Raw genomic sequence first — 24,286 nt, forward strand, 5'->3', positions numbered from 1 at the left:
GCCCCGCCCCGCCCCTTTGGCACCCTCCGCCTCGCATCAGCCGGAAGCGGCTTCTGGCGTTCCCTGGCGGAGCTCCTCGGGATCACCTCCTGAACTGACCGCCCGGCGCGAGCGTGCGGGGCCGGCTAGGAGCAAGTCCCAAGCCCCAAGCCGGGCTTGCATTAGCTTTGAACATTCAGATTCCAGGGCCCAGTCCTCAAATCCCGTTTCTGTAAAGCTGGGTCGGGGCCCAGGAATCTATATTATTAACCGGCATCGCCACACTTATGATGTACAGCCAGTCTTAGAACTCCCTGACCTAGAAGGATCACAGGAGGCGGTGGTTCCCATCCCCACGTGCAAAGCGAATCACCTGTGGAGCTTTTGCGATATACTCCACTGGGGCCCCACGCAGAGTTGTATTTTTCAAAAGCTCCACAGATAATGCTGTGTAACCTGCGTTGAGGATCTGTGATAGAGGTTAAGTAGTAAGATGGAGGCCTTTGGAGTCTGGCACAGCTGGGTTCGATTCATGACTGCCGTGCACTTCCTGGGGCAGCCAGAAACGAGTTACTTAACCTCCCTGAAGTTTGCTTTTCTTCAGTGTAAATGGGGCTAGCACCAGCTCCCTTGCTGAATTGTAGGGGGATCAAATGAGACAAGGTAAGGGATCCATAAATGCTTGTCATGTGTCAGGTGTGGACAGTGAGCTCTGGAAGACCTCTTCCTGGCCTCTCTGCACACAGAGATGCCACCTCCTACTCCTGGTCTTCGAATCCCTCTACAACCTCCATCAACACACACACTTACAAAGTAAGACCACCGTCTTCTCTTTGCTCTCAGCCTTTTGAATTCACCCTTATCTGCTATATTAAGTAGAACTCTGGTTTCAAATAGTAAAAACAAAATCATATTAGCTTAAACCAAATGAGAGTGTATTATACAGTAGACGACAAGGAGGAATAGGAAAGCTATTAGGAGTTAAGCAGCATTTTCTCTCCATTTCTGCCCTTCTCCATACATCTGTCTCATTGTTCTCTCTCTTTGCTTTACGTTTTTTTTCTGCTTTCCAGAATATGGCCACTGTTACTTAAATTTACTCATTAAATGGTCCATCCAATAGAAAGACTGGATCACTCTTTCATTACTATTTTCAAATACCTGGGAAAGGAATGATGATTGGTGTCAGTTGCTTTCCAATCAATTGTAACTAGAACAGACAGGGTCTCTTTGAACTGAAGTGGCTGCCAAGAGGAAGGAGATGCTGGTAGATGGCTGTAACACACTCTACTTTCCAATATGTCTAGGTTAAACCTTGAGTCAGTCAAGTCTTGACCAGGGCTTCTCAAAATTAATGTGCATTCAGATAACCTGGGGATCTTGTTAAACTGCAGATTCTAATTCAACATATCTGAGTTGGGTCCTGAGAGTCGGTATTTCTACTAAGCTCCTAAGAGATGCTGCTACTAGTGGTCTGTGAACCATGCTTTGAGTTACAAGACACCAGACTATAAGCTACATGAGGGTGAGGACTTTATTTGGTTCACAACTCCATTCCTAGTGCCCAGAAAGTGAACACAATATTTATTGAAATTCCTTGTATAAAACCTTGTCTCCTTCTTACAGATAAAGCCTTAAATGAAGTCTGGCTTTTCCCCTAAGGCCTTTTTAAAGGCTCTCTCTCCATAACCCCAAATAACCACGAGGCATGGAAAAGGCAGGATTCTTTGACTACTTTCAGGTTATTACTTAAATGTTCTCATATTTTAAAAACCTCCTTTAAAATTCATGTCTTCCCTCTACCCCTTCACAGTGCCTTAACTTATTGACTTCCTTAGGCAGTCCCCCCATTCACTGAAGGTTTGGCATCTAACAGCCTTCCATTCAGTCCCAAGCTATCATCATCATGGGTGACTTCAAAGGCCATGAACATTTGTATGTTCAAAGAATCCTTACCTCTAATGACTTTGATCCTCACACCACTTCAGCAATCCACCATCATGTTCATAACCCACACTTTGTCACCTCCTGGACCTGCTCCACCTGTGAAGTATTACATTCCAAAATCCTACCTTCTATCCTATCAACTCTTTGACCTTAGCCAGATGTCCAGTCTCTCAGCTGTTCCATAGTCTCACAAGCTATGAGCTTCCTCCTGGCTTCACCCTTTTCTATCTGGTCTAAACCCCCAAGAGATCAGAACTTCAGTCAAGGACCATTAGCCTCAAATTTCATATCCATTGCCATTCTGTGATACCTGCATTTCAAAATTTTAATTCTTGATCAGTCTGCCTTTTTCAGTTCCATTCTGAGCATCAAACGTATAACGTGGATCATTCAACAAATGATATTGATCTAATGAGGTTCACTGTTATTTTTCCACCTGGAAAGAATAATGTTGGGTTCCTACTTCACACTTTACACATAAGTTACAGATAAATAACAACCTAAACAAAACAAAGCAAAACAAAAAAATATTAATATCACTAAAAAGGGAGAAATTCTTTTATAATTTCCAAATTTGAAGGTTTTTCACATGACCCACATGGTACAAAACCCAGAAGCCATAAAAGAAAAGACTGATAAAATCAACTACATACAAATAAAAAATTTTCTGTATGGCAGAAAGGAAGAGAGAAAGAGAAAGAAAGAAAAACATTATTTGTAAAATAAGTGACAAGGCCTAATTTTCTTTATGTAAAGAGCTCCCACAATTCATTGAGACCAACAATCCAATAAAATGTGGTCAAAGGACATGAACAGCTCATAGAAAAGGAAATACAAATGGCTCAAACATATGGAAAGATACTCAGTGACATTCACACTAAGAGAAATGTAAATTACTACCATAATGAGGTGTCATTTTCCTCCTGATTAGCAAAAATCAAAAAGCTTGATTATACACTGTATTGGAAAAAGTAGGGAAACAGGCATAGCCATACAGTACTAATAGGGATACAAATTTTTGTTGGTGGTGGGTTTTTTTTTGGCTGCGTTGGGTCTTTGTTGCTGCGCGTGAGCTTTCTCTAGTTGCGGCAAGCGGGGGCTACTCTTCGTTGCGGTGTGTGGGCTTCTCATTGTGGTGGTTTCTCTTGTTGCACAGCACGGGTTCTAGGTGCGTGGGCTTCAGTAGTTGTGGCTTGCAGGCTCCAGAGCACAGGCTCAGCAGTTGTGGTGCACGGGCTTAGCTGTCCCGCAGCATGTGGGATCTTCCAGGACCAGGGCTCAAACCCGTGTCCCCTTCATTGTAGGCGGATTCTTAACCACTGAAGTACCAGGGAAGTCCGGAAACAAATTGTTAAAAACTTCTGTGGAGGACAATTTGGCCAAAACTATCAGAAGTGTAAATGAGCATATCCTTTATCTCAGCAATCGCATGAACTTGTGTATATTCAAAAACATTCATCGTGGCAAAAAAAAAAAAAAAAAAAAAGAAATGTTAATAAGTGAGTAAATCATGCTATATACATACATTGAAATACTGTGTGTATATGTGTGTTTGTGAGAGAGACAGAAAGAAAGGGAGAGGCTTTATATGTGTTGATATAGAAGGATCTTCAGTATAAGTGGAAAAAAGCAAAGTGTTAGTATGGCAAATAGCAAAAGAAGAAAGAAAGAAAGAAAAACATCATTTGCACCTATGACAAGGGACTAGTTCCTTTATATAAAGAACTCCTACATATCTGAGGCATATGACAGAGGCAATATTACCGATCGGTGAGAAAGCACGGGCTATTCAATGAATCATAAAAAGAAAACTGATTATCCACATGGGAAAAAAGTAAAGTAAAATTAGATCATGGACATCCACATGCAAAAAATGAATCTAGACACAGACCCTTCACCAAAATTAATCAAAATGGATCATAGACCTAAATATATAACACAAAACTATAAAACTCCTAGAAGATAACATAGGAGAAAACCTAGATAATCTTAGGTATAGTGGTGCCTTTTTCAATACAACACCAAACACACAATCCATGAACGAAATAAATGATAAGCTAGATTTTAATAAAATTTAAAACTTCTGCTCTGCAAAAGACATTATCAACAGAGATAGAAGACAAGCCATCAACTGGGAGGAAACATTTGCAAAAGATGAATCTGATACAGGACTGTTATCCAAAATACACAAAGAACTTTAAAACTCAACAATAAGAAAACAAACAACCTGATTTTAAAATGAACCAAAGACCTTTACAGACACCTCACTGAAGAAGATATACAGATGGCAAATAAACATATGAAAAGATGCTTCACATCATATGTCATCAGGGAAATGCAAATTAAAACAACAATGAGATACCACTACACATCAATTAGAATGGCCAAAATCCAGATCACTGATAGCAGCACCAAATGCTGGAGAGGATGTGGAACAACAGGAACTCTCATACACTGTTGGTGGGAATGCAAAATGGTACAGCCACTTTGGAACAGTTTAGTGGTTTCTTACAAAACTAAACATACTCTTACCATATGATCCAGCAATCGTGCTCCTTGGTATTTACCCAAAGGAGTTGAAAACTTATGTCCACACAAAAACCTGCACATGGATGTTTACAGCAGCTTGGATCATAACTGCCAAAACTTGGAAACAACCAGGATGTCCTTCAGTAGGTGAATGCATAAGTAAACTGGTATATCCAGATAACGGAATACTATTCAGTGCTTAAAAGAAAAAAAAAAGAGCTATCAAGCCACGAAAAGACATGGAGGAAGCTTAAATGCACATTACTAAGTGAAAAAAGCTAATCTGAAAAGGCTACTTACTATATGATTCCAACTATATGACATTCTGCAAAAGGTAACTATATGACATTATGGAGACAATAAAAAGGTCGTTGGTTGCCAGGGCGGGTGGAGAAATGATTAGGCACAGGCAAATCGCGGAGGATTTTTACAGCAGTGAAAATACGATGTACGATGTTACAATGAAGGACATATGTCATTATACATTTGTCCAAACCCATAGAATGTTCAACACCAAGAGTGAACCCTAAGATAAAAACCATGGACTTCAGCTGATTATGATGTGTCAGTGTAGGATGTAGGAACATCCTTGGTAAAAATGTACCTGGTGAGTGATGTTGGTAACAGGGGAGACTATGCAGGTGTAGCTATAGGGAGTATTTGGGAAATCTCTGTATCTTCCTCTTAATTTTGTTGTAAAACAAAAATTGCTCTTGGGGCTTCCCTGGTGGCGCGGTGGTTGAGAGTCCGCCTGCCGATGCAGGGGACACGGGATCGTGCCCCGGTCCGGGAAGATCCCACATGCCGCAGAGCGGCTGGGCCCGTGAGCCATGGCCGCTGAGCCTGCGCGTCCGGAGCCTGTGCTCCGCAACGGGAGAGGCCACAACAGTGAGAGGCACGCGTACCGCAAAAAAAAAAAAAAAAAAAAAAAAAAAAAAAATTGCTCTTAAAAAAAGTATGACAACTGGAAGTGTTATCAATGGTGTGGACGAACAGGAGCTCTCCCTATGCGTAGGAGAAAATTGGTACGATCCCTAAGAAAAATATTGCAATGTCTAGTGCAATTGAAGCATTTAATCTCCAACTCAGGATTTCCATTTCTAGTTGCATAATCCAGAGAAGCCCTCTTATATGTATGATAATCATTATTGCAGCACTGATGGTAATAGCAAAATATTGGGAACTTTAATGTCTACCAGCTCACCAATAGTAGAATGAATAAATTAGGGTATTCGTAAAATGCAATCCTATAATTCCATAAGTATAATAAATGAGCATGAGGGATTATCAAAAACACAATGCTAAACAAAACAAACAAAAAAACCAACATGCAAATTGCTTCATAATATGATGACATACTACGATGACACAGACGGTCCAGTTGTCAAGACTCCACCTTCCAATGCAGGGGGCACGGGTTCCATCCCTGGTCAGGGAACTAAGATCCCGCAACACATGCAGTGCAGCCAAAGAAAAGAAAAAAAAAATAACCTGATGATACACATATATAAATTAACAACCTGCAAAACAATACTTTGTAATGCCTATGAATACACATATGTAGTGGAAGTATAAAGCATAAATGGGAAAGAACAACAACAAATGCTTGATAATGTTTATCTCCGAGAAGGAGGGAGGGGAATGGGATCAGAGAATTCACAGGAACCTCAACTGTATATATATTTTTAATTGAAGTATAGCTAACTTACAATACTGTCTTAGTTTCAGGTGTACAGCATAGTGATGTGATTCAGTTGTTTTGCAGATTACATTCCATTATAGGTCATTATAAGATAACGGGTATGATTTTCTGTGCTAAACCATATATCCTTGTTGCTTATCTATTTTATATAGTTTGTACAATATCTGTTAATCCCATACCCCTAATTTGTCCCTCCCCCTCTCTCTCCCCTTTGGTAATCACAGGTTTGTCTTCTGTATCTGAGTCTGTCTCACATATACATTCATTTGTATTATTTTTTAGATTCCACGTATAAATGATAGCATATAATATTTGTCTTTCATTGTCTGACATTTCACTAAGCATAATATTCTCTAGGTCCACCTGTGTAGCTGCAAGTGGCAGTATTTCATTCTTTTCTATGGTTAATATTCCATTGTATATATACCACATCTTCTTAATCCAATTGTCTGTTAATGGGCACTTGGGTTGCATCCATGTCTTGGCTATTGTAAATGGTGTTTCTATGACCATTGGGGTGCACGTACCTTTTTGAATTAGTGTTTTCAGTTTTTCTGGATATATACCCAGGAGTGGAACTGCTGGATCATATGATAGTTCTATTTTTAGTTTTTTAAGGAAATTCCACACTGTTTTCCATAGTGGCTGCACCAATTTACATTCCCCATATTTCTTTCTTTAGAAAGATCTACAGCAAATATAATTAATTTTAAGATTTGATAAAATTAGCTGTATGAAATGATAGAGTGAACAGAACACCCAGATGGGCGTTCATTACCTTGACTATATTATTTGTATGATTGAAACAGTATGCAATTTAATAAAAATATTTAACTGGAATGAATGATAAAAGCTATGGTTGAAAGATTTTTTAGAAACAAGATATTCATGGTCTCAGCGTATCAAGCCACAGATTACTCATTGCAATGGGAAACAGAGAACCTTTACAATAGAGATGGTTTGTCAAATACTATCATAACCAAATGGTCAAACAATATAATGGGACAAACTGATACGTACCTCCTGATATGACACGCCGAGGCATATCACCTGAATAATTGCAGTATTCTTGCCAAAAATGTTTAACCTGAATCTAATAAAGAAAAACCAAATACCCTTTTCAAAACAGCTAAAAAAAGTCAATGTTGTAAAAGACCCTCTCCTCCCCCAAAAGACAGAGGAACTGTTTCAGAATGAAGGAAGCTAAAGAGATAATTAAATGTAACGTGTGATAATTAAATCCTGGGTTTAAAAAAAAGTTCTAAAAGTACATTTTCGGGGCAACTGAGACAATGTGAATATGGACTAAACATTAGAAAATATTGTTGGGAATTCCCTGGTGGTCCAGTGGTTAGGACCCCTCGCTCTCACTGCCAAAGGCCCAGGTTCAATCCCCGGTCAGGGAACTAAGATCCCACAAGCTGTGAGATACAGCCAAAAAAATTTAAAAAGGTAAACATCTTTAAGTGTGATAATTGTATTGTGGTTAGGAAGGAAATATCCTTGTTCTTACCTGCTGAAATATTTAGTGATAAAGTGTCATGATGTCTATGACCTACTTTTAAATAGTTAAGGAAGCAAACCAGTATATATACATATTAAAAAAAGAGATAAAGCAAATGTGCAAAATATTGATAACTGATGAAGCTAGGTGAAAGGTATATGGGTTCATTACTTTTCTTTCAACTTTTATGAAGATTCAAAGTTTGTCAAAATAAGTTGTGAAAACAAGAGACAAATACTTAGAAAAGACTAGATTGTGTATGACTGCTTTTATAAATAGCTCAGCTAAAGCTCAGACAGCTATATTTAAACATCACTAATTTATCAAAACTAAAACACTAATAACTAGGAAGAAGGTACTCACCTCTTTTTGATTTTCTGATTCCACCAAACTAATTAACTCAGTAAAAACAACATATTAAGATCCTATATTTATTATTGTTGAGGAATAGATGAATCTACCTTTAAATGCTAAAACATTTTTAAACAAGCCATCTAAAATCTCTTTCAATCTCCTTTGCTTTGCTGAAGAGCACATGCTGCATCCAACAGCCTCTCTCCACGCCTCAGGAAACAGTGCCGAGTCAGGCGGCGCGTGCCTTGAGTGCTAGCCTCTCCCCATTGTATTTATTACACAAACAGCATTTCTGGTCAGTCTTTTAAAAGTAGCATACGTGCAGCTGCAATCGTTCCTTCTTCTCCCTCCCACACACTTCTCCACTGCCCTAACTTTTGACCCCCAGTCTGCTGTAATTTTGGAAGAAATGATGGGAAAACAAAATAAAGAAGCTTAGTAAATCCCAAATCTTAACTAATTCCAAATTAGCTAATATCTCTGTCCTGCAGAAGGCTTCACACTTCAGAGGTTTATAAGATGCTTTGAATCTGTGCCCCAGGCTCTTTTTGATTATTTCTGCGTTCATGCCTGTGTTCCACATGATAAAGTTTACCATATGCCTCACCAGTGGAGCAACAGCCAGTATTACTATATCTTGGACCAGTTAATTATTCATTCACATCCCTCTAAGAATGCTATTTATTAACAGGATGCTTTCCAGCTAAGGCTTGATATTTATAAGCGGTAGGCAGTAGATTAATTTCAAAATACAATAACAATGACAAAGCCTTTTATAAATGCTTAAAAAGCCATGGAAATTTTATTATAAGATTAAGGGTAAAAACCCCATAACACCATAGAACTAAGTGTTAATTTTCTGCCACTACCTTAGAGTCAAGACTCTTTCCCCTCTCAGCAGTCTCTTCTATATATCAGGCTGAAATAATTTTTGGCTGGAAACAGGAAAACGGACTTTCAGATGAGGTAGTCACATGCACATAAATACTATCGGGCAAATTGGGTAAATTATTTTTTATTTATTTATTTATTATTTATTTATTATTCTTATTCTTTTTTATTGGGTAAATTCTTTTTCTCTAACTGCAGCCATCCTATTAACTATATGAGAAATACATGCAGATGATTTATTTGAAAAGTTCCACAAATATTTTAAGGAACAAATGCAAGTGATTATTTTATCATTTACATGCAGAAAAGAAAAAATAATTTTAGTAAAGAGATGGCTTGACTTTAAAGAGCATTATCATAAAAAGTGTAATGTAGGGCTTCCCTGGTGACGCAGTGGTTGAGAGTCCGTCTGCCGATGCAGGGGACACGGGTTCGTGCCCCGGTCCGGGAGGATCCCACATGCCGCGGAGCGGCTGGTCCCGTGAGCCATGGCCACTGAGCCTGCGCGTCCGGAGCCTGTGCTCCGCAACGGGAGAGGCCACAACAGTGAGAGGCCCGCGTACCGCAAAAAAAAAAAGTGTAATGTAGCTACAAAGAGAGAAAAAATTAGAATTTTCAGACCATGGCTTTAATTTAGCATTCCAAATAATACCCCTGGGGGAAAACCATCACTGTGGAAGGATTATTTGTTGAATTCCTGATAATATTGACCATATTCTAGATAAAATTTCAAGAGACTGACCACATATTTGTTTTTTTTAAAAAGTATTTATTTATTTATTTTTTACTAGTGAGGACGAAACCAGGCAAAGAAGTTTACAGAAAAGAAGTCCATATATAAAGAAAGAAATAGCAAAATATCTTTTGGTCATAATTTAAAAAGAAACTATAAAAAGGAGACAGTTTTCCCCAATTCCTCTCTTCCTCAGAAGAGCATAAGCACGGGCTCTCAGTTCCGTGATATCCTCAGCAAGCCTCGGATACGTCTGACAAGAGCTTGTATGAAACTATAGCGAGATCGAACTTTTGAATACAATCCTTCAATGTCCAGAAGTTTCTTTTGTAGTGATTCTCCAAAAGCACTGATGGCATCGGCCTGAAGCTACAGGTAACGCAGGTGACATTTCATTATTAAGTAGTCTCAAATATTTCTTTTATTCTATGTCTTCCTATTTTAAATACCTTTGAATTTTTGTAATGTGGTCCTTTCCCATGTGCCAAATTAACTCAACATTCACATTTTCCACCCTAGAATTTACTGGTATGATACTAATGTTTTTCCTTCTTTCCCTTGTTGTATAAATGCGTAAAACTTAAAATTTGCTTTAAATAGCAATAACTATTTATATACGGAGTTTCCAGATCATGATGCTTACCCTTACTGAACTCTTACTATGTTCTAGGCACTACCCTACGAGTCTTACACATGAAACCTCATTTAATTCTGACAAAATGCTTAGAGGTTGAATTATCATTCCCATTTCTGAGCTGAGGAAATGGAGGCTCAGAAGCTAAGTAAATTGTTCTGAGTCACGTACCTAATAGGTGGCTATGCTAGAATTCAAACCAGGTCTTTGGATGTAAACTTGAAAACTATTATCTTACTAATATACCAGGCTTTCCCTTTTTACTTTCAAAAAAAAAAAAGAGTATGAGAATAGAACGTTACCTGGTCTATATCATGTTGGCTCACTATAGTCAGCCCACTTCTAAAATCCAGATTGCTTTCCGAAGCGAAGGAATCTAGAGATAAAGACACAGTCAAACCAGCTCTGCAGGTGTGTGTCTACTACACAATGGAAGAACCCGATGACAATGAACCACAGCACCGTGAAAAGCATGGGTCTAGACTGAGAAATCTATTTCAGCTTTCAGTAAATGGAAGCCCCTAGGAAGCATTTCACTGTTCTAGGCCAGGGTTCTCAAGCTTTCCTTCTGTTTCTTGCCACCTAAGGGATCCAATACACGCTCATCAGTCACAGAAGGGCCCTTGAGCAACAAGAATCATGGCCTAGGCTGACCCATTTCCATTCTTCTGGAAAATTATTTGTGACCAGAGGACTCTGGACCTGGGTCAGCCATTAACTGCAAGAAGCTGAGAAGCAGCTGAAGGCAGCCTCTACAATGCTCTGTCCAATTTCCCATGGACAGAAGGGAAAATACAAAACATAGCTAGCTATGCCTAGTAACTAAGTAGCTCTTGATTACCTAGTCCACCCTGTTACTGTTCAGTAACCTGCACAGTAAAAAGCAGATTAAATGTAACTAGTTTTTTAAGGTGCTAAAATCTATAGGCATTTATGGTTCACTAGTTTTCAGAATAAAGTTTACCTTGTAGCCTTCTGCTTTTAAATAAGGTCCTGGAGGCAAATAAGGAGTCTTGAGAATCCGTGGGTGTGCAATGTAACAAGTAGTACTCCAGATGGCGCCAGAGAATAAACAGGCAGGTCTCTGTGATAACTATAGAGGAGAGCTCAGATTAAAGGAAAACAATCTCATCACATGATTTTGCAAAACAGTTTCTGAGCAGGAGGGAAAAGAAGAGACTGCACCATTCAGTGATGTACCACAGCCTCAGTCTAATAAACTGGAAGTAAGGTCTCTCCAGAAAGCAGCAAGATGTGCTGAGAGGAAGGAGGTGGAAACTGTGGGATGCTGGGCCAGCATAGCCTTCAGTGTCCTTGTCTCCTGTCCGGACAGAAAGTGTCTGTGTATATTATGAGGATTACTAGTTACTCTAAAAGGTAAGAAAAATATTTTCAATTTAGAAATATATCACACATTTAACTAGAAAAAAACTAACAGTAATTATGTCCCTTTCCATGTGATTTTGATACCCAAGTAATGTGAAAATAAGTACACAGTTCCCACATTTGAAAATTCTCTTAAAGGTCACCCTTCAAGCCCCACTATGATCTCATTAAGGATACAAGAACAAAGGGAAAGCAGTTTAGCTCGATTGTTGATCAGCTTCACCAAACGGCGTCTTGCTAGAACATATTTCTGGGTAGTGGAGATTTTATCAACACCAGCAGGCATCACAGACTGACACAACTAAGAAAAAAAACAAACACAGTATTAAGAATGACATATATTGTAACAAAAGTTTAATGAAAATCTATACACTATAAGTAGTCACTTGTGATACGTACTGTGAAAAACATTCAAATAAATTTAAACATCCTTGCAGACAAGAGTTAATTATCTAATTAGGAAGCTAGTAATTTTAAAAAACGAGAGCCAAAGAAGCAGTTGAATTCACAAATGAACGTTCATCTGCTGCTTTCTGAAAGTCCAGTCCCTGAAACAGACATTTCCAATCTGCTGAGGGGCCAACCAATCCTGAATTTCTTGTCAAATTAAAACAAAACAAAACAGTGGGACTTCCAAGCAGTAAGTGTCACAATGCTGTGTGGAGAATTTCTATAACAGCTGTCAGGTATCTTCTGAAGAAAATGTGAATTAGACTTGCAGAGCATAATAAATATATGATCATCAACCAGAACCTCCCCTGATCCTTTCTCCATCTGGCATACTTGCAAGCACAGTGGGTCAATTTAACGTGCAGACACTGGGTTTGGCAGCAGGTGTTCTACAGTGGGACTGGTGGAGTGCCACATGCTTTACCGTGATGCTGCAGCCCCTCCTGTGTGTACTAGCATCACCCATAAGCTGTGCACGACGGGGAAGGACCGCCGGGTGTAAACCACACAATTTCAGGGGTTACCTGAACCCAGTCAGTAACACCTGCCTCCACCTGTACTTGCTAGCTGTGTGGCTTTGGATAAGTTAGTCTGTCTTTCAGTGCCTCAGCTTCCTCATCTGAGAAATGGGAGACACAACAATATCTGCCTAAGGTATTCAGGTAGAATATGTAGCTCATGGCTTGGCACATCATAAACTCTCAATAAATGTCCCCTAGAATTATAAGAATGGTAAAAGAGAGTAGGCTCTGACTACTCTTAAGAGTGACATGGTGTTTTTCAGAAAACCTGGTGTGAACCAGGAATGGCAAAATGGCTCAACATGCAGGCTGCCACAAAAGACACGAAGCTTCAGCACTGGCCAAGGGAAGCCTTATAGCTCAGCTGTGCCACATGGAAAGAAAGAGCAGGCCCAGTAACTCAACATCTTTAGTTACAATAAGTGCCAGGGTATGATTCTGGATCATTGAGAGAAGGCAGTCAAATCTGATACGCCATCTCATTTGTCTGAAAAATTCACTTAACAGATACTGGAAATGCTGAAGGAACAGAGACATCTTGCCTAAGGAGTCACTTCTAACTGAAAAAGCATCTGCACCTAAGTTTCTCAGCACAGATTTTTAGAGTATAAATTACCAAACTCTTTATGCAAAGGCCAGCTACCGAAATTTCTACTGAATAGCAGGTGGTTTTCTTGAACAGGTACAACCTCCTGTCACTCAGTCAAGAGGTTCTATGCTCATGAGGTGTGCTGCTTAGGTGAGGAGCTCTTCTTCAAGCCACACAGAGCTCTGAGTCATTGTAATTCCTTTCATCTCACTGCACGCATCATCTTTACCTACAAGTCTGACACCAGACCCCTGGTCCTTATCAGTAAAAACAATGGCTTCTCAAAAGTCTCCATCGCTTGGGACTTCCCTGGTGGTCCAGTGGTAAAGAATCTGCTTTACAATGCAGGGGGCGCAGGTTCCATCCCTGGTCAGGAAACTAGGATCCCACACGCCGCGGGGCAGCTGAGCCCGCACGCCAAAACTGCTGAGCTCGTGCGCCTCAACTGGGGAGCCTGCATGCCGCAAACTGCAGAGCCCAGGCGCTCTGGAGCCCACGAGCCACAACTAGAGAGAGAAGGCCTGCACGCCACAATGAGAGAGGCCCGCACACCACAACAAAGAGCCCGAGTGCCGCAACTAAGACCCGATGCAGCCAAAAATAAATAAAATAAATAATAAAATAACTCTTAAAAAAATAAAAGTATCTACCACTCATTATAAGATTTATACCTCTTTTATCTCATCTGGGGGAAGTTGCTCCACGTTCTGTAGCTTGTTGACACTCCGTCGATGACTGTCATAATAGCTGAAGAAATCATTAGCGCTCTGTTTCAGCAGGTAGACAATAATGCCCAAACCAGGTAGGCGCCAGTATGGAACCACTGGAGCTTGGGTATCTAATAGAGTTGATAAAGAACAATGTTCTACTTATAGCCATCTTATATGAATCTCAAATGACCTGTTTTTTTAAAAAAAGGAAAGCCCAGGAATTTAAGGGCATGTAAACTATTATTAAAACCAATCCAAGACTACTTTTAAATACCACTGACAGTTCAAAGGAGTGGTTAGGAGCTACTGTAATGAGGTAGGTACATAAGGCTGGAGCCTTGAGACAATAAGGAGATCTGGCTGATGGACACTGAGACAGCTTACCCTTTACTGGGTGAAGACCTCTTTGAGAACTCTATAGAAGTTATAAACCTTTACACCTGTCTCTCCACCACCCCCCACCCCGTGCACACAAATACAGTTTACAGTTTCCTGACCCCAGGTGAATAACTCCTGCCTCGCCCTGCGGCTCTACTTATATGGACTCATTTCCAGTCTGCATCTTTCTGGTTGCTGAGTTCCCAGATCAAAGTTATTCTTCCAAAGAGACAAGGAGAACGCTAACAAATAGTTAAAAAATAGATAATTAAATTTAAAGTTTAGTAAGTCTTCTACCACAATAACTCCATTTGGATAGCAGAACAAAATGATCTGCCTTTTACTTGACGACTTTCTGATGAAGGTATAAAAGAAAAACGTGATGTTGGAAAAGCTGTTTGTAGAGGAAAGAAAAACAAGGCGAGCAATAATGTTCCTATTCTATTGATAGAGATGGTTTGTGTGGTGCAAGTAAAGCAATTTCCTCTTGTGACTGAGGGATTTCTTTGAGAAACACCTTGGTAATTTCAGGTTTAATTTGGAGATAATCTTTGTTTAATGGCCCCAACTGCCATGAACACTGAAGGAGAGATCTATATTTGCTTCCTTCACTGCCACCCCCTTGAACTTTGCTCCAAAGTCCAATCTCACAGACCTTCATGTGGAGGGGAAAAGAGAAAAGAGTCCCTTGTCAGTGGATTCTGCCACCAAAAAAATATCCTATACTCATCGGATTTGCCAATTCTCCTTCACCAGTCTCAGTGAAGATATGACAATCTTTATGATACAGGTCATCACAGAGAGCCTTCTTCTAGTGAAATTAGGTACGCCGGTCCCCAGACATTTGTGTGACCTCAACTTGGTAGGAAGCTATCCATAAATATGATGGTCTAATGCTGAGAGTATTCCAAATCACTTCAGGAGTTCTTATATACTAACTTGCTTAAGCCTAGAAAATATTAGAGCATTCAGAGGCACCAGACTTAGACATCAGATGAGGATGGCCCATGAGATATCTAACTACAGAAACAGATTCTGCAGAAAAGACCATGAAGTCAAAGAAGTGGAAGTGCTACAGAAAAGGGTCCCTTGATCACAAGTAATAGTAAATATACTAGAGGATAACAATAATACAAGAGCAATAATAAGAATAATAATAGCTAACACTGATGTCATGCCAAGCACCAGGCACTGTTCTAAAGCACTTTACACATATTAACACATTTAATCCTTACAATAATTCATCGGAGGGAGCTTGTTATTACTTCCACTTTATAGACAAGGAAACTGAGGCACAAAGAGATAAGTCATTTTTCTTAAGTCACTTGTAGCACTGGGATTTAAATCCAGGCAGTTCATCATCAGTCCGTGCTCTTAACCACTAGGTTAAACTATCTCTCTATAACTAAATATTCTAGAACCTACCAGATACCTACCCATTCATATGTCTAGAATTGGCAGAGAAGAATATGCTTATTAACCCTTAAAAAAGTCTGAAGAAAAATAAAGACCAATTTATAAGGTTTCATAAAGTTTATCTTTAAGTATTAAAGATCAAAAAACAACATGGTATGCAAAAGATTGGCTCAAAATGATAAGAAACTAATGAAATTTTAATAATTATTAGTGATATTAATGTTTTGAAGAATAAATGACAAAATTACAATTTTGTTTAAAAAATCTTATGCTCAGGTTAAATTTGTTTTAAAAAGTTAGATTCAGGGCTTCCCTGGTGGTGCAAGTGGTTGAGAGTCCGCCTGCCGATGCAGGGGACACGGGTTCATGCCCCGGTCCGGGAGGATCCTACATGCCGCAGAGCGGCTGGGCAAGAGAGCCATGGCCGCTGAGCCTGCGCATCTGGAGCCTGTGCTCCGCAGCGGGAGAGGCCACAGCAGTGAGAGGCCCGCGTACCACAAAAAAAAAAAAAAAAAAAAAGTTAGATTCAAAGGGGAAGAAAAGGATTGCCCTCTTGAGGCAGTTAGAGGTCTGCATCAAGCTATAGACCTACAGGGATTAGTAAACAGATTCATGCTCATTTACAAACTCCCAGACAGAAAGGGGACACAGCAGGTTAAATGTCACTGCTGTGTGGTAGGAAAACCACTCTTCTGAATGAAAAGGGGGCTCTGAGTAGGATTCCCAGTCATCCCATGCCCCTCCAAGTGAAGAAGACCTCCTTTTTCCTATCTGCTGAGCCACCTGAACTAGCACTTTTCCCACATGCCGGTGAGGCTGCACCTTTGTAGTCTAGTGATCTTCCTGGCAGCAAACTTTTTGAATATAGGAGAAAGCTAGAACTATGTAGAATTAATTTGCTTAACTAAGTCAAAGAAATTGTTTTATATATCCAGTTTGAATGATTTAAGCACTTTACACCATAAAATATTACTATAAATCTTTATAGTTACTTCCTCAATTTATTTAAGACATACTCTCACCCAAGGCTACTCCAAATGAATCACTGAATGACAGGTATTTTTAAGTAAAGGTATCTTACTAGGTTTTAAGAACTTCTGTTTCCAAATATGTCAAACTAAGACCATAGTAGACAACAGCCCACTCCCCGCTCATGGCAGAAAATAAAAAACCTAGACATAACACAAAAAATAACTACCTAAAGTTACCAAAGTAAACAGAAGCAGACAGATGCTGGTAGGGAGTGCAGGCGCACTGGGAAGAGGGCAGATGGAACCGGTACAACTCTAAGCTCGCAGCTCATGGCCTTCGGCCTGGGGCTAAGTACACCCAGCAGTAGCACAAGCAACACAATGCAGAAGCAGGAGTGCTGATGGAAAAAGCATAGTCATTAACGCCTGACAAACCAAAAAAACAGCAGCTGAGAAGCCTGGAAACCATGACCAGTGAAGAAAGTTTTAGGGGAATCCCAGGAGAGTAGAGAGGGGATCCCTATAGCTACCCACATCACTAACTGACCCCTGAACCATGCACGTAACACACTCAAAACATCTCAGCTAAAGGCAAAAGACATAAACTGACGCAGCACCTGTCACCCAAGAAGCAGTGTTCACAGGTCAAAACAGCCAAGGTAATTAAGCCAAAACAAAAGAAAAACACCATACAGGGAAAAAATAATGGAATCTAGAACCTTCAAACCTTTGTAATGTTCAGTATACAATTTTAAATACCCAACATATAAACAACTAAGAAAATGGAACACATTCTCAAGAGACAAGAAAACCAAGCAAGTCTAATCCCTGATAAACCAGATGTTGGTAACTAATGAATGAGCATTTTAAAGTAGCTATTATAACTGAGGGAAAACAAACAATGAAAACATAGTTAATCTCAGTAGAGAAAATAAAAATGAGATAAGAGAATCAAACAAAAATTCTAAAACTGAAAAATACAATTTCTGAAATAAAAATATTCACTGGATATATTTTGCCAAATAGAGCTTATTGAGGAAAGAATAAGTGAACCTGAAGATAAAGCAACTGAAGTGGTCAAAAAGCACAAACTTCCAGTTTTAAGATAAATAAGCACTAGGGATGTAATGTACCATGCAATAAATATAATTCACACTGCTCTATGTCATGCATAAAAGTTGTTAGGAGAGTAAATCCTAAGGGCCCTCATCACAAGGAAAAAAATTTTTCCCCTTTTATTTTGTGTCTATATGAGATGATGGATGTTCACTAAACTTATTGTGATAACCATTTCATGATGCATGTAAGTCAGATCATTATGCTGTACACCTTAAACTTATACAGTGCTGTATGTCAATTATATCTCAATAAAACTGGAAGAAAAAAATTCCAGTCTTCCATTATCTGTAAATATAGTTGCTAACGTAAAATTTACATATTCATGATACCAAGATATAAACAAAAAATTACAAGGAGGAATAGTTGCAAAAAATAAATGATCTGCCCATTACATTTACCTTCAGGGCCTTGAAATCATGCTAACATACATAAACTGTAACGCAACTTTACATGAGATAGTAAATCAAATAATAAAAAAGTATAGCAGGGGCTTCCCTGGTGGCGCAGTGGTTGAGAGTCTGCCTGCCGATGCAGGGGACACGGGTTCGTGCCCCGGTCTGGGAAGATCCCACATGCCGCGGAGCGGCTGGGCCCGTGAGCCATGGCCGCTGAGCCTGCGCATACGGAGCCTGTGCTCCACAACGGGAGAGGCTACAACAGTGGGAGGCCCGCGTACTGCAAAAAAAAGTATAGCAAATGTTCTCATCCTATTTCTTACAAATAAAGAGCATTACAAAAAAAAACCATAGTATCAGACCATCTAATATATGTTTGAAGAGAATGGGGCTGAAAATATTTGAAGAAAAAAAGAGTCAAAATTTCCCCAAAATTGATAAAACAAAGAAATGTATAGATAAAAAATTCTCAACAACACTAAACGGAATAAAAACAAAGATGCCCACACCAAGGCACGTTAACAGTCAAACTGTTTAAAAAGGAAGAGCACATCTCAAGTGCAGCAACAGAAAAACAACACTTTACATATAGAGGAACAACATTCCCATCAATGACTGACTTCTCATTATAAATCATGGAAGACAAAAGAAAGTGAAACCATATCTTTAAAGTACAGAAAGCACAAAACTACCAGCTCAGAATTCTATATCCAGCAGAATTATCCTGCAAGAATGAAGGCAAAATCAAGACATTTTCAATAAAAGAAAGTTAAGAGAATTCATCACTAACGGACCCATACTTATGTAAGAAATTTTTCGGCCTGAAGGGAAATGACACCACGTGGAAACTCTGATCATTGAGAAAGAATAAGGAGCATCAAATGTGTTTAATATCTAAATAAATGCAAAAGACTTTTTTTCTTTTTTACCCTTTTGTTCTTTACTTATAAAGCATTAAATTGTTTGAAATAAAAATTATTGTCTAAGGGAATTTACAGCGTATGTAGATGTAATACATGTAACAATTATAACATAAAAGAAGGGGGGAATGTGGGCCTATACAGTTGTAAGAGTTGTAAATTTTGAATGAAGTGGTACTATATTAACAATAAATAGGCTGTGAAAAACGATGGCAATTCCTAAAAAAAAAAAATACAAAGAAGTGTAGGTAAAAACCCAATGGTCAAATTAAAATCAAATTCTATAAAAGAAACTTTTTTTTAAAGCAGGTAAGGAAAAACAAAAAAACAGAGAAAGGAGGTAGAAAGCAATTAATAAGTAGAAAACAATTAAATGATAGATCCAAGTCCAATCATATCAATAATTATATTAAATATTAAAGGACTAAACACACCACTAAAAGCAGAGATAGTCAAAATGGATTAAAGAAAAAAAGACTCAACTCTCTGCTGTGTACAAGAGATGCACTTTAAACAGAAAAACATGGATAGGATGAAAATAAATAGACAGAAAGAAATAAACCATGTAAACCATAAGCATAAGATATTTTGAAAAAGAAGAACAAAGATAGAGGATTTAAACCACCTGATTTCAAGACTTACTGTTGATATAAAGCTATTGAAGAATAAGTATATAAAGACAGTGTGTATAAAGTATATAAAGACAGTGTGGTATTAAGAGAAAGAACAGACATACAGATTAATGGAACAGAATCGAGAGTCCAAAAATAAACCCAAATTTATGTGGTCAATTGATTTTTGAGAAAAGGTACCAAAGTAATCCAAACAGAAAAAGATAATGTTTTCAACAAATAGTACTAAAACTGGACACAGGCTCATCACTAGTCATCAAGGAAATGCAAATTAAAATCACAGTGAGATATCACAACACAACCACTAGAATGGCTGACAACCCAAGCATTGGCAAGCATGTGGATCAGCTAGAACTCTTATACATGGCTGGTAGGAATGCAAAATGACTGTACTTTGTAAAACAGAATGGCAGTATCTTATTTAGTCAAACATACCACAGAAGCCAGCAATTGCATTCTTAGGCATCTAATCAAAAGATATGAAAACATTATGTCCACATAAAGATTTATATCCAAATATTCATAGTGGCATTATTCACAATAGCTAAAAATCTGGAAATAACCCAAATGTCTATCAACTAGTGAAGAGATATATTATGGTATATTTTTAATATGGAATACCAGCCAGAAATAAAAAGGAACAAAATAGTAATACACACATGGATGGATTTCAAAAACACTGAGCTAAATGAAAGAAGTCGAAACACAAAAAACACTACATATTGTATGATTCCATTTATATAAAATTCTGGAAAAGGCAAAATAATAGAGACCTTGACCAGGGGTCAAAGGAAACAATCACATGCAAAGGGACAAGAAGAAACTTTTAAGGATGAGGGAATTATTCTATATTTTGGTTGTGGTAGTGGTTACACACTGCATAAAATTACAAAAAGCACTCAAACTGTACACCTAAGATGGGTATATTTTGTTGTATGTAAATAAAAAATCTCAATAAAAAAATATTTCTTAATCCCACTTGCTAGGACATTTTATAATGGAGTTAGACAAACAAGAGTTCTTGGCATAACATATTTTTTCATAATATTATTCTATTAAATAGATACTTTACGTGATTAAGCAATTTTCAGAGAAAATAAGATCCTGAAGACGATGAAAATGTGACAAAATGATTCACAGAAATCTCAAACAAAAGGTTTCTTGAGATCATCACCAGTCCATCACAATACAACCACCAAGATCCAAACGGGCTTTGGCTTTTGAATGTCCCATGGGACAAAAGCTTTAACCAATCCATAATCCGGCCTCATATTCCTAATCTTCCCTACTGGGTCACTAGGGAATCATAGGCTACATCAGTTTACTAACTATCGAAATTTTACTTTGCTATGTTACAGAAATTTGGAGCTAAATACAAAACCTAACTGAGACACTAAATTCAGCTTAACATGATTTAACATACAAACTATTTTCATACTTTTCACCTGGCTAGTTTACTCTCCAATCCTAGAGCCTTTTGGGTCTCACACGCTACATAAAACTATACTCTCCCCACACGGCTCTTCCAGATTCATCCTCAGAAAATCTTAAATTTCTCTATTCTTTCCAGTTCTCCAGCTGTATCCACAGGTCTGACAAGAGTACCTCCTCATCACTCCTTCTTAAAGAAGTCGTTTTAAAAATTTCCCATTCATTACTCGTGGTTAAAAAAAAAAAAATTGCATCATACTGGGGCCAACTAGAGCTTGTCATAATCCTGGCAACTTAATTCCTCAAATACAGAAAGAAAGAACTAGCTAGCTCACCTTGCCGGGGCCCATCTCTATTAATGGTTTCTGACAGGCTAGGGGTGAAGAGACACACAGCATGCTGAAAGGTAGGGGAACTCTGTAACATGAGTGACTGGCAATATTCCATGACATTGGCACAAATCTACAAAGGAAGAACAAGCAGTAACAAAAATATTAGCTCCCCTAATGCCTCATATCATGGAAATCCAGATTTGAAGGAGAACAAAGTTATAGATCAGTTTGTAAAACTACAACAAAGTTACAAATCAATTTGTAAAATTACCCACATCTATTATTTTTCTCAAATACCTCCAAAAACATAAAAAGCTTAAAGAATAGCTACACAACTCTCACTCCTCTTACCTGCTGCATAGCCAGTTCGATCTCATCTTTCTTGCTCACTCTATCCCCCTCCACATTATCATCTTGAAATTTAAACTGACGCAGTCTGTCGGAGCCACCAAAGCGACTTAGTAGTCCTAAGCACTGGCGCTAAGGAAAGAAAAGATACTTCCTTGTTCATATCTAGTTGTATATGTTTAAAGTTAGTGACCTTTCTTGAGGGAGAAAAAAAAGAAAAACTCAGTGGGGAATAAAATCACTCTTTAAAGCATCTAATTTCTTACTTCCAACTGACTCAACTAAAGTTAGCAATATTAAAATTTACCTTTCTGCAAATGTATTTACTTGGCAGACAACTCATTAAAAGAATATTAATTCTTCTAGCAGTTAACCCCGACTAAAATCTAAGTGCTTGCCAAAGATTTTTTGTATCACACCAAATAATTCCTTAGTAGATTCCCATTAAATAAATACTAATCAATAAACAATGAGAAACAAAATGAGATGGCAAACAGAAGCAGATTCGTGATAATTTTGTCTACTAAGGCTCAAATTTAAAGGCTCTAACTCCTGTGGCTGCTTCTGGGGACTTCAAAAAGGAGTTGGGAACACAGAAGAAACCTTGGCAGATAAATCGCAAAGCTCATTAGTTTGAAATGTTGGTAATTTTCACCTGAGAATATAATTGTTCCTAAGGTTCTCAGTGGGAAAGGACAAGCTTTGCAAAATTGGCAGTATGTCCAGAATCAGAGATGTGGGTTCCAATTACAGGTACATGACTTTTTGCTATATGTCCTGGGACAAGTTACTTAACTTCCTCAAGCCTCTGTGTTCATATTTCTAGAGTGATAATAGCAATTCCTACCTTATAAGATTATTGTTAGGATTACCTGAGACATTGAATTGTATTTAAAGTGCTTAGTACAGTGTTTTGCACATAGTAAGTGCACAATAAAAACACGTTTAAAACACTGGTATTACACATACACACATTCACCCCTACATATATACATCCATATATATTATATAATATCTAACTTAAACTGATGTTAGTTTAAATAATAAGTACGGATAAGGCAAAACATACTAAGGAGATTATAATGTAAATTTAATTTGTCAAAATACTCTTTTTAAATCTTAAAACTGGCTGTTTGCTATTCTTACAGACAAAAACAGATGCACTATCACATTTCCAGAGGCTACCTTATGAAAGATTCATCAAAAATATTTTTTTCTCCCCACCAATGAAAAAAGTTAGAAGGCTTAAAAAAACAAAACAAAACAGAGTATTTTGGCTTGGTTAGAGAGAGTACAAGCCTTTCTGGAGTGCTATTTGACAATGACTCAAAATGTACTACTTGTATACCCATGCACCCATTGATAACAATTATGCTGATGGCAGCATTTTTCTTTTGGAAACTTGAAAAACAGCTCATGAAAAGAGGACTGTTTAAGAAAATTACTGTATCAAAAATAATGGAATATAAATATAATTCTTCTGCAGCCAAAAAAAAGTGAAGGTGCTCAAATCAAAGCAGGCCAGGAGGCTCCCAGAAAGACTGCGATAAAATATCTAATTGATAAGCTATCTACTCTGTTTGAACATATTGAAAAGAGATTACATAACTGGAGGAGAGTTCGGGAATAAATTAGAAATAAGTACATAAAACCAAGCAAATAAAAAAAAGAAACAATTACTTACTCTAGGAAAAACAATGTTGTATAGAAAAGTAAAATATGGTCCATCCATGGCTTATTCATAAATGACATTTCATAGTAATAATAATATAACACTAAATATTAATCTAATCGAAATTATGATTAGAGTTGGGGGTGGGGACACGTTACAAGAGAGGTACATATTGTATGACAGAAGAACAGGAGTAAAGAGATCTAAATTCTCATCCTTCTCGATGGAAGGTCAACAGATGACTCTTAAAATTGGAAAATCAAGTAGTAGTAACATAAGCATATTATTTAGAGATATGAAAGAATCAATTAAAACCATTGCTGGGTTTACCCAAATTCAGGGAGCAGAATGGGGAGGATCAGTGAGAGGACTGTTGTATTTTGTTACAAGTCTTATAGCTGCTCTTTAAAGAAGTAAAAAAATTTTTTTTAATTTAAAAAATAAAAAAGAAATAAGAAAGAATCAGTTACCTGGAATCTTCCAATATGTCCCTGTAGCTCCATTAGAGATCCTTCATTAACATCAACATCAAGTTCACTTAGTATACCTATAAAATTTGGAATGCTTTTAAATGTAGTGTTATAATCAAAAAATTAAAAACATTAAAAAACCAGGAATGGTAGTTTTACTATTTTATATTTATATATGTATACATATATATATTTATATATGTATAAATATATATTTTTATATATATATGCATAAATAGACACAGACTCTGCCATGAAGGAGGTTTGAGAAAT

General features: G+C 37.9%; 1 protein-coding gene and 1 long non-coding RNA gene across 3 annotated transcripts in view; both read right to left on the reverse strand.

The window, feature by feature from the left end:
- Positions 1-5,755: 5,755 nt before the first annotated feature.
- On the reverse strand, positions 5,756-8,177 carry LOC132597829 (uncharacterized). The gene is made up of 3 exons (XR_009565193.1): positions 8,025-8,177; positions 7,178-7,250; positions 5,756-5,893 (listed from the first exon to the last, which is right to left on the reverse strand). It is a non-coding gene; the product is annotated as an uncharacterized lncRNA (long non-coding RNA).
- A 1,497-nt stretch (positions 8,178-9,674) lies between these two features.
- The window catches only part of NUP205 (nucleoporin 205), an 81,236-nt gene continuing 66,624 nt past the window's right edge, over positions 9,675-24,286 (reverse strand). The window contains exons 36-43 of one of the 2 annotated variants that reach the window (XM_030853921.2): positions 24,014-24,090; positions 21,875-22,003; positions 21,527-21,653; positions 13,891-14,057; positions 11,837-11,960; positions 11,238-11,366; positions 10,576-10,649; positions 9,675-10,008 (exon numbers count right to left, since the gene is read on the reverse strand). In XM_030853921.2, the coding sequence (XP_030709781.2) occupies positions 9,856-10,008; positions 10,576-10,649; positions 11,238-11,366; positions 11,837-11,960; positions 13,891-14,057; positions 21,527-21,653; positions 21,875-22,003; positions 24,014-24,090 (980 nt within the window). In that variant the 3' untranslated portion in view covers positions 9,675-9,855. Of the gene's footprint in view, positions 10,009-10,575; positions 10,650-11,237; positions 11,367-11,836; positions 11,961-13,890; positions 14,058-21,526; positions 21,654-21,874; positions 22,004-24,013; positions 24,091-24,286 lie in introns of those variants that run through there. The other variant, XR_004038896.2, reaches the window with a different exon arrangement.

This window comes from Globicephala melas, chromosome 9 (genome assembly GCF_963455315.2).
Source record: "Globicephala melas chromosome 9, mGloMel1.2, whole genome shotgun sequence".
In the NCBI taxonomy this organism is placed as follows: Eukaryota; Metazoa; Chordata; class Mammalia; order Artiodactyla; family Delphinidae; genus Globicephala; species Globicephala melas.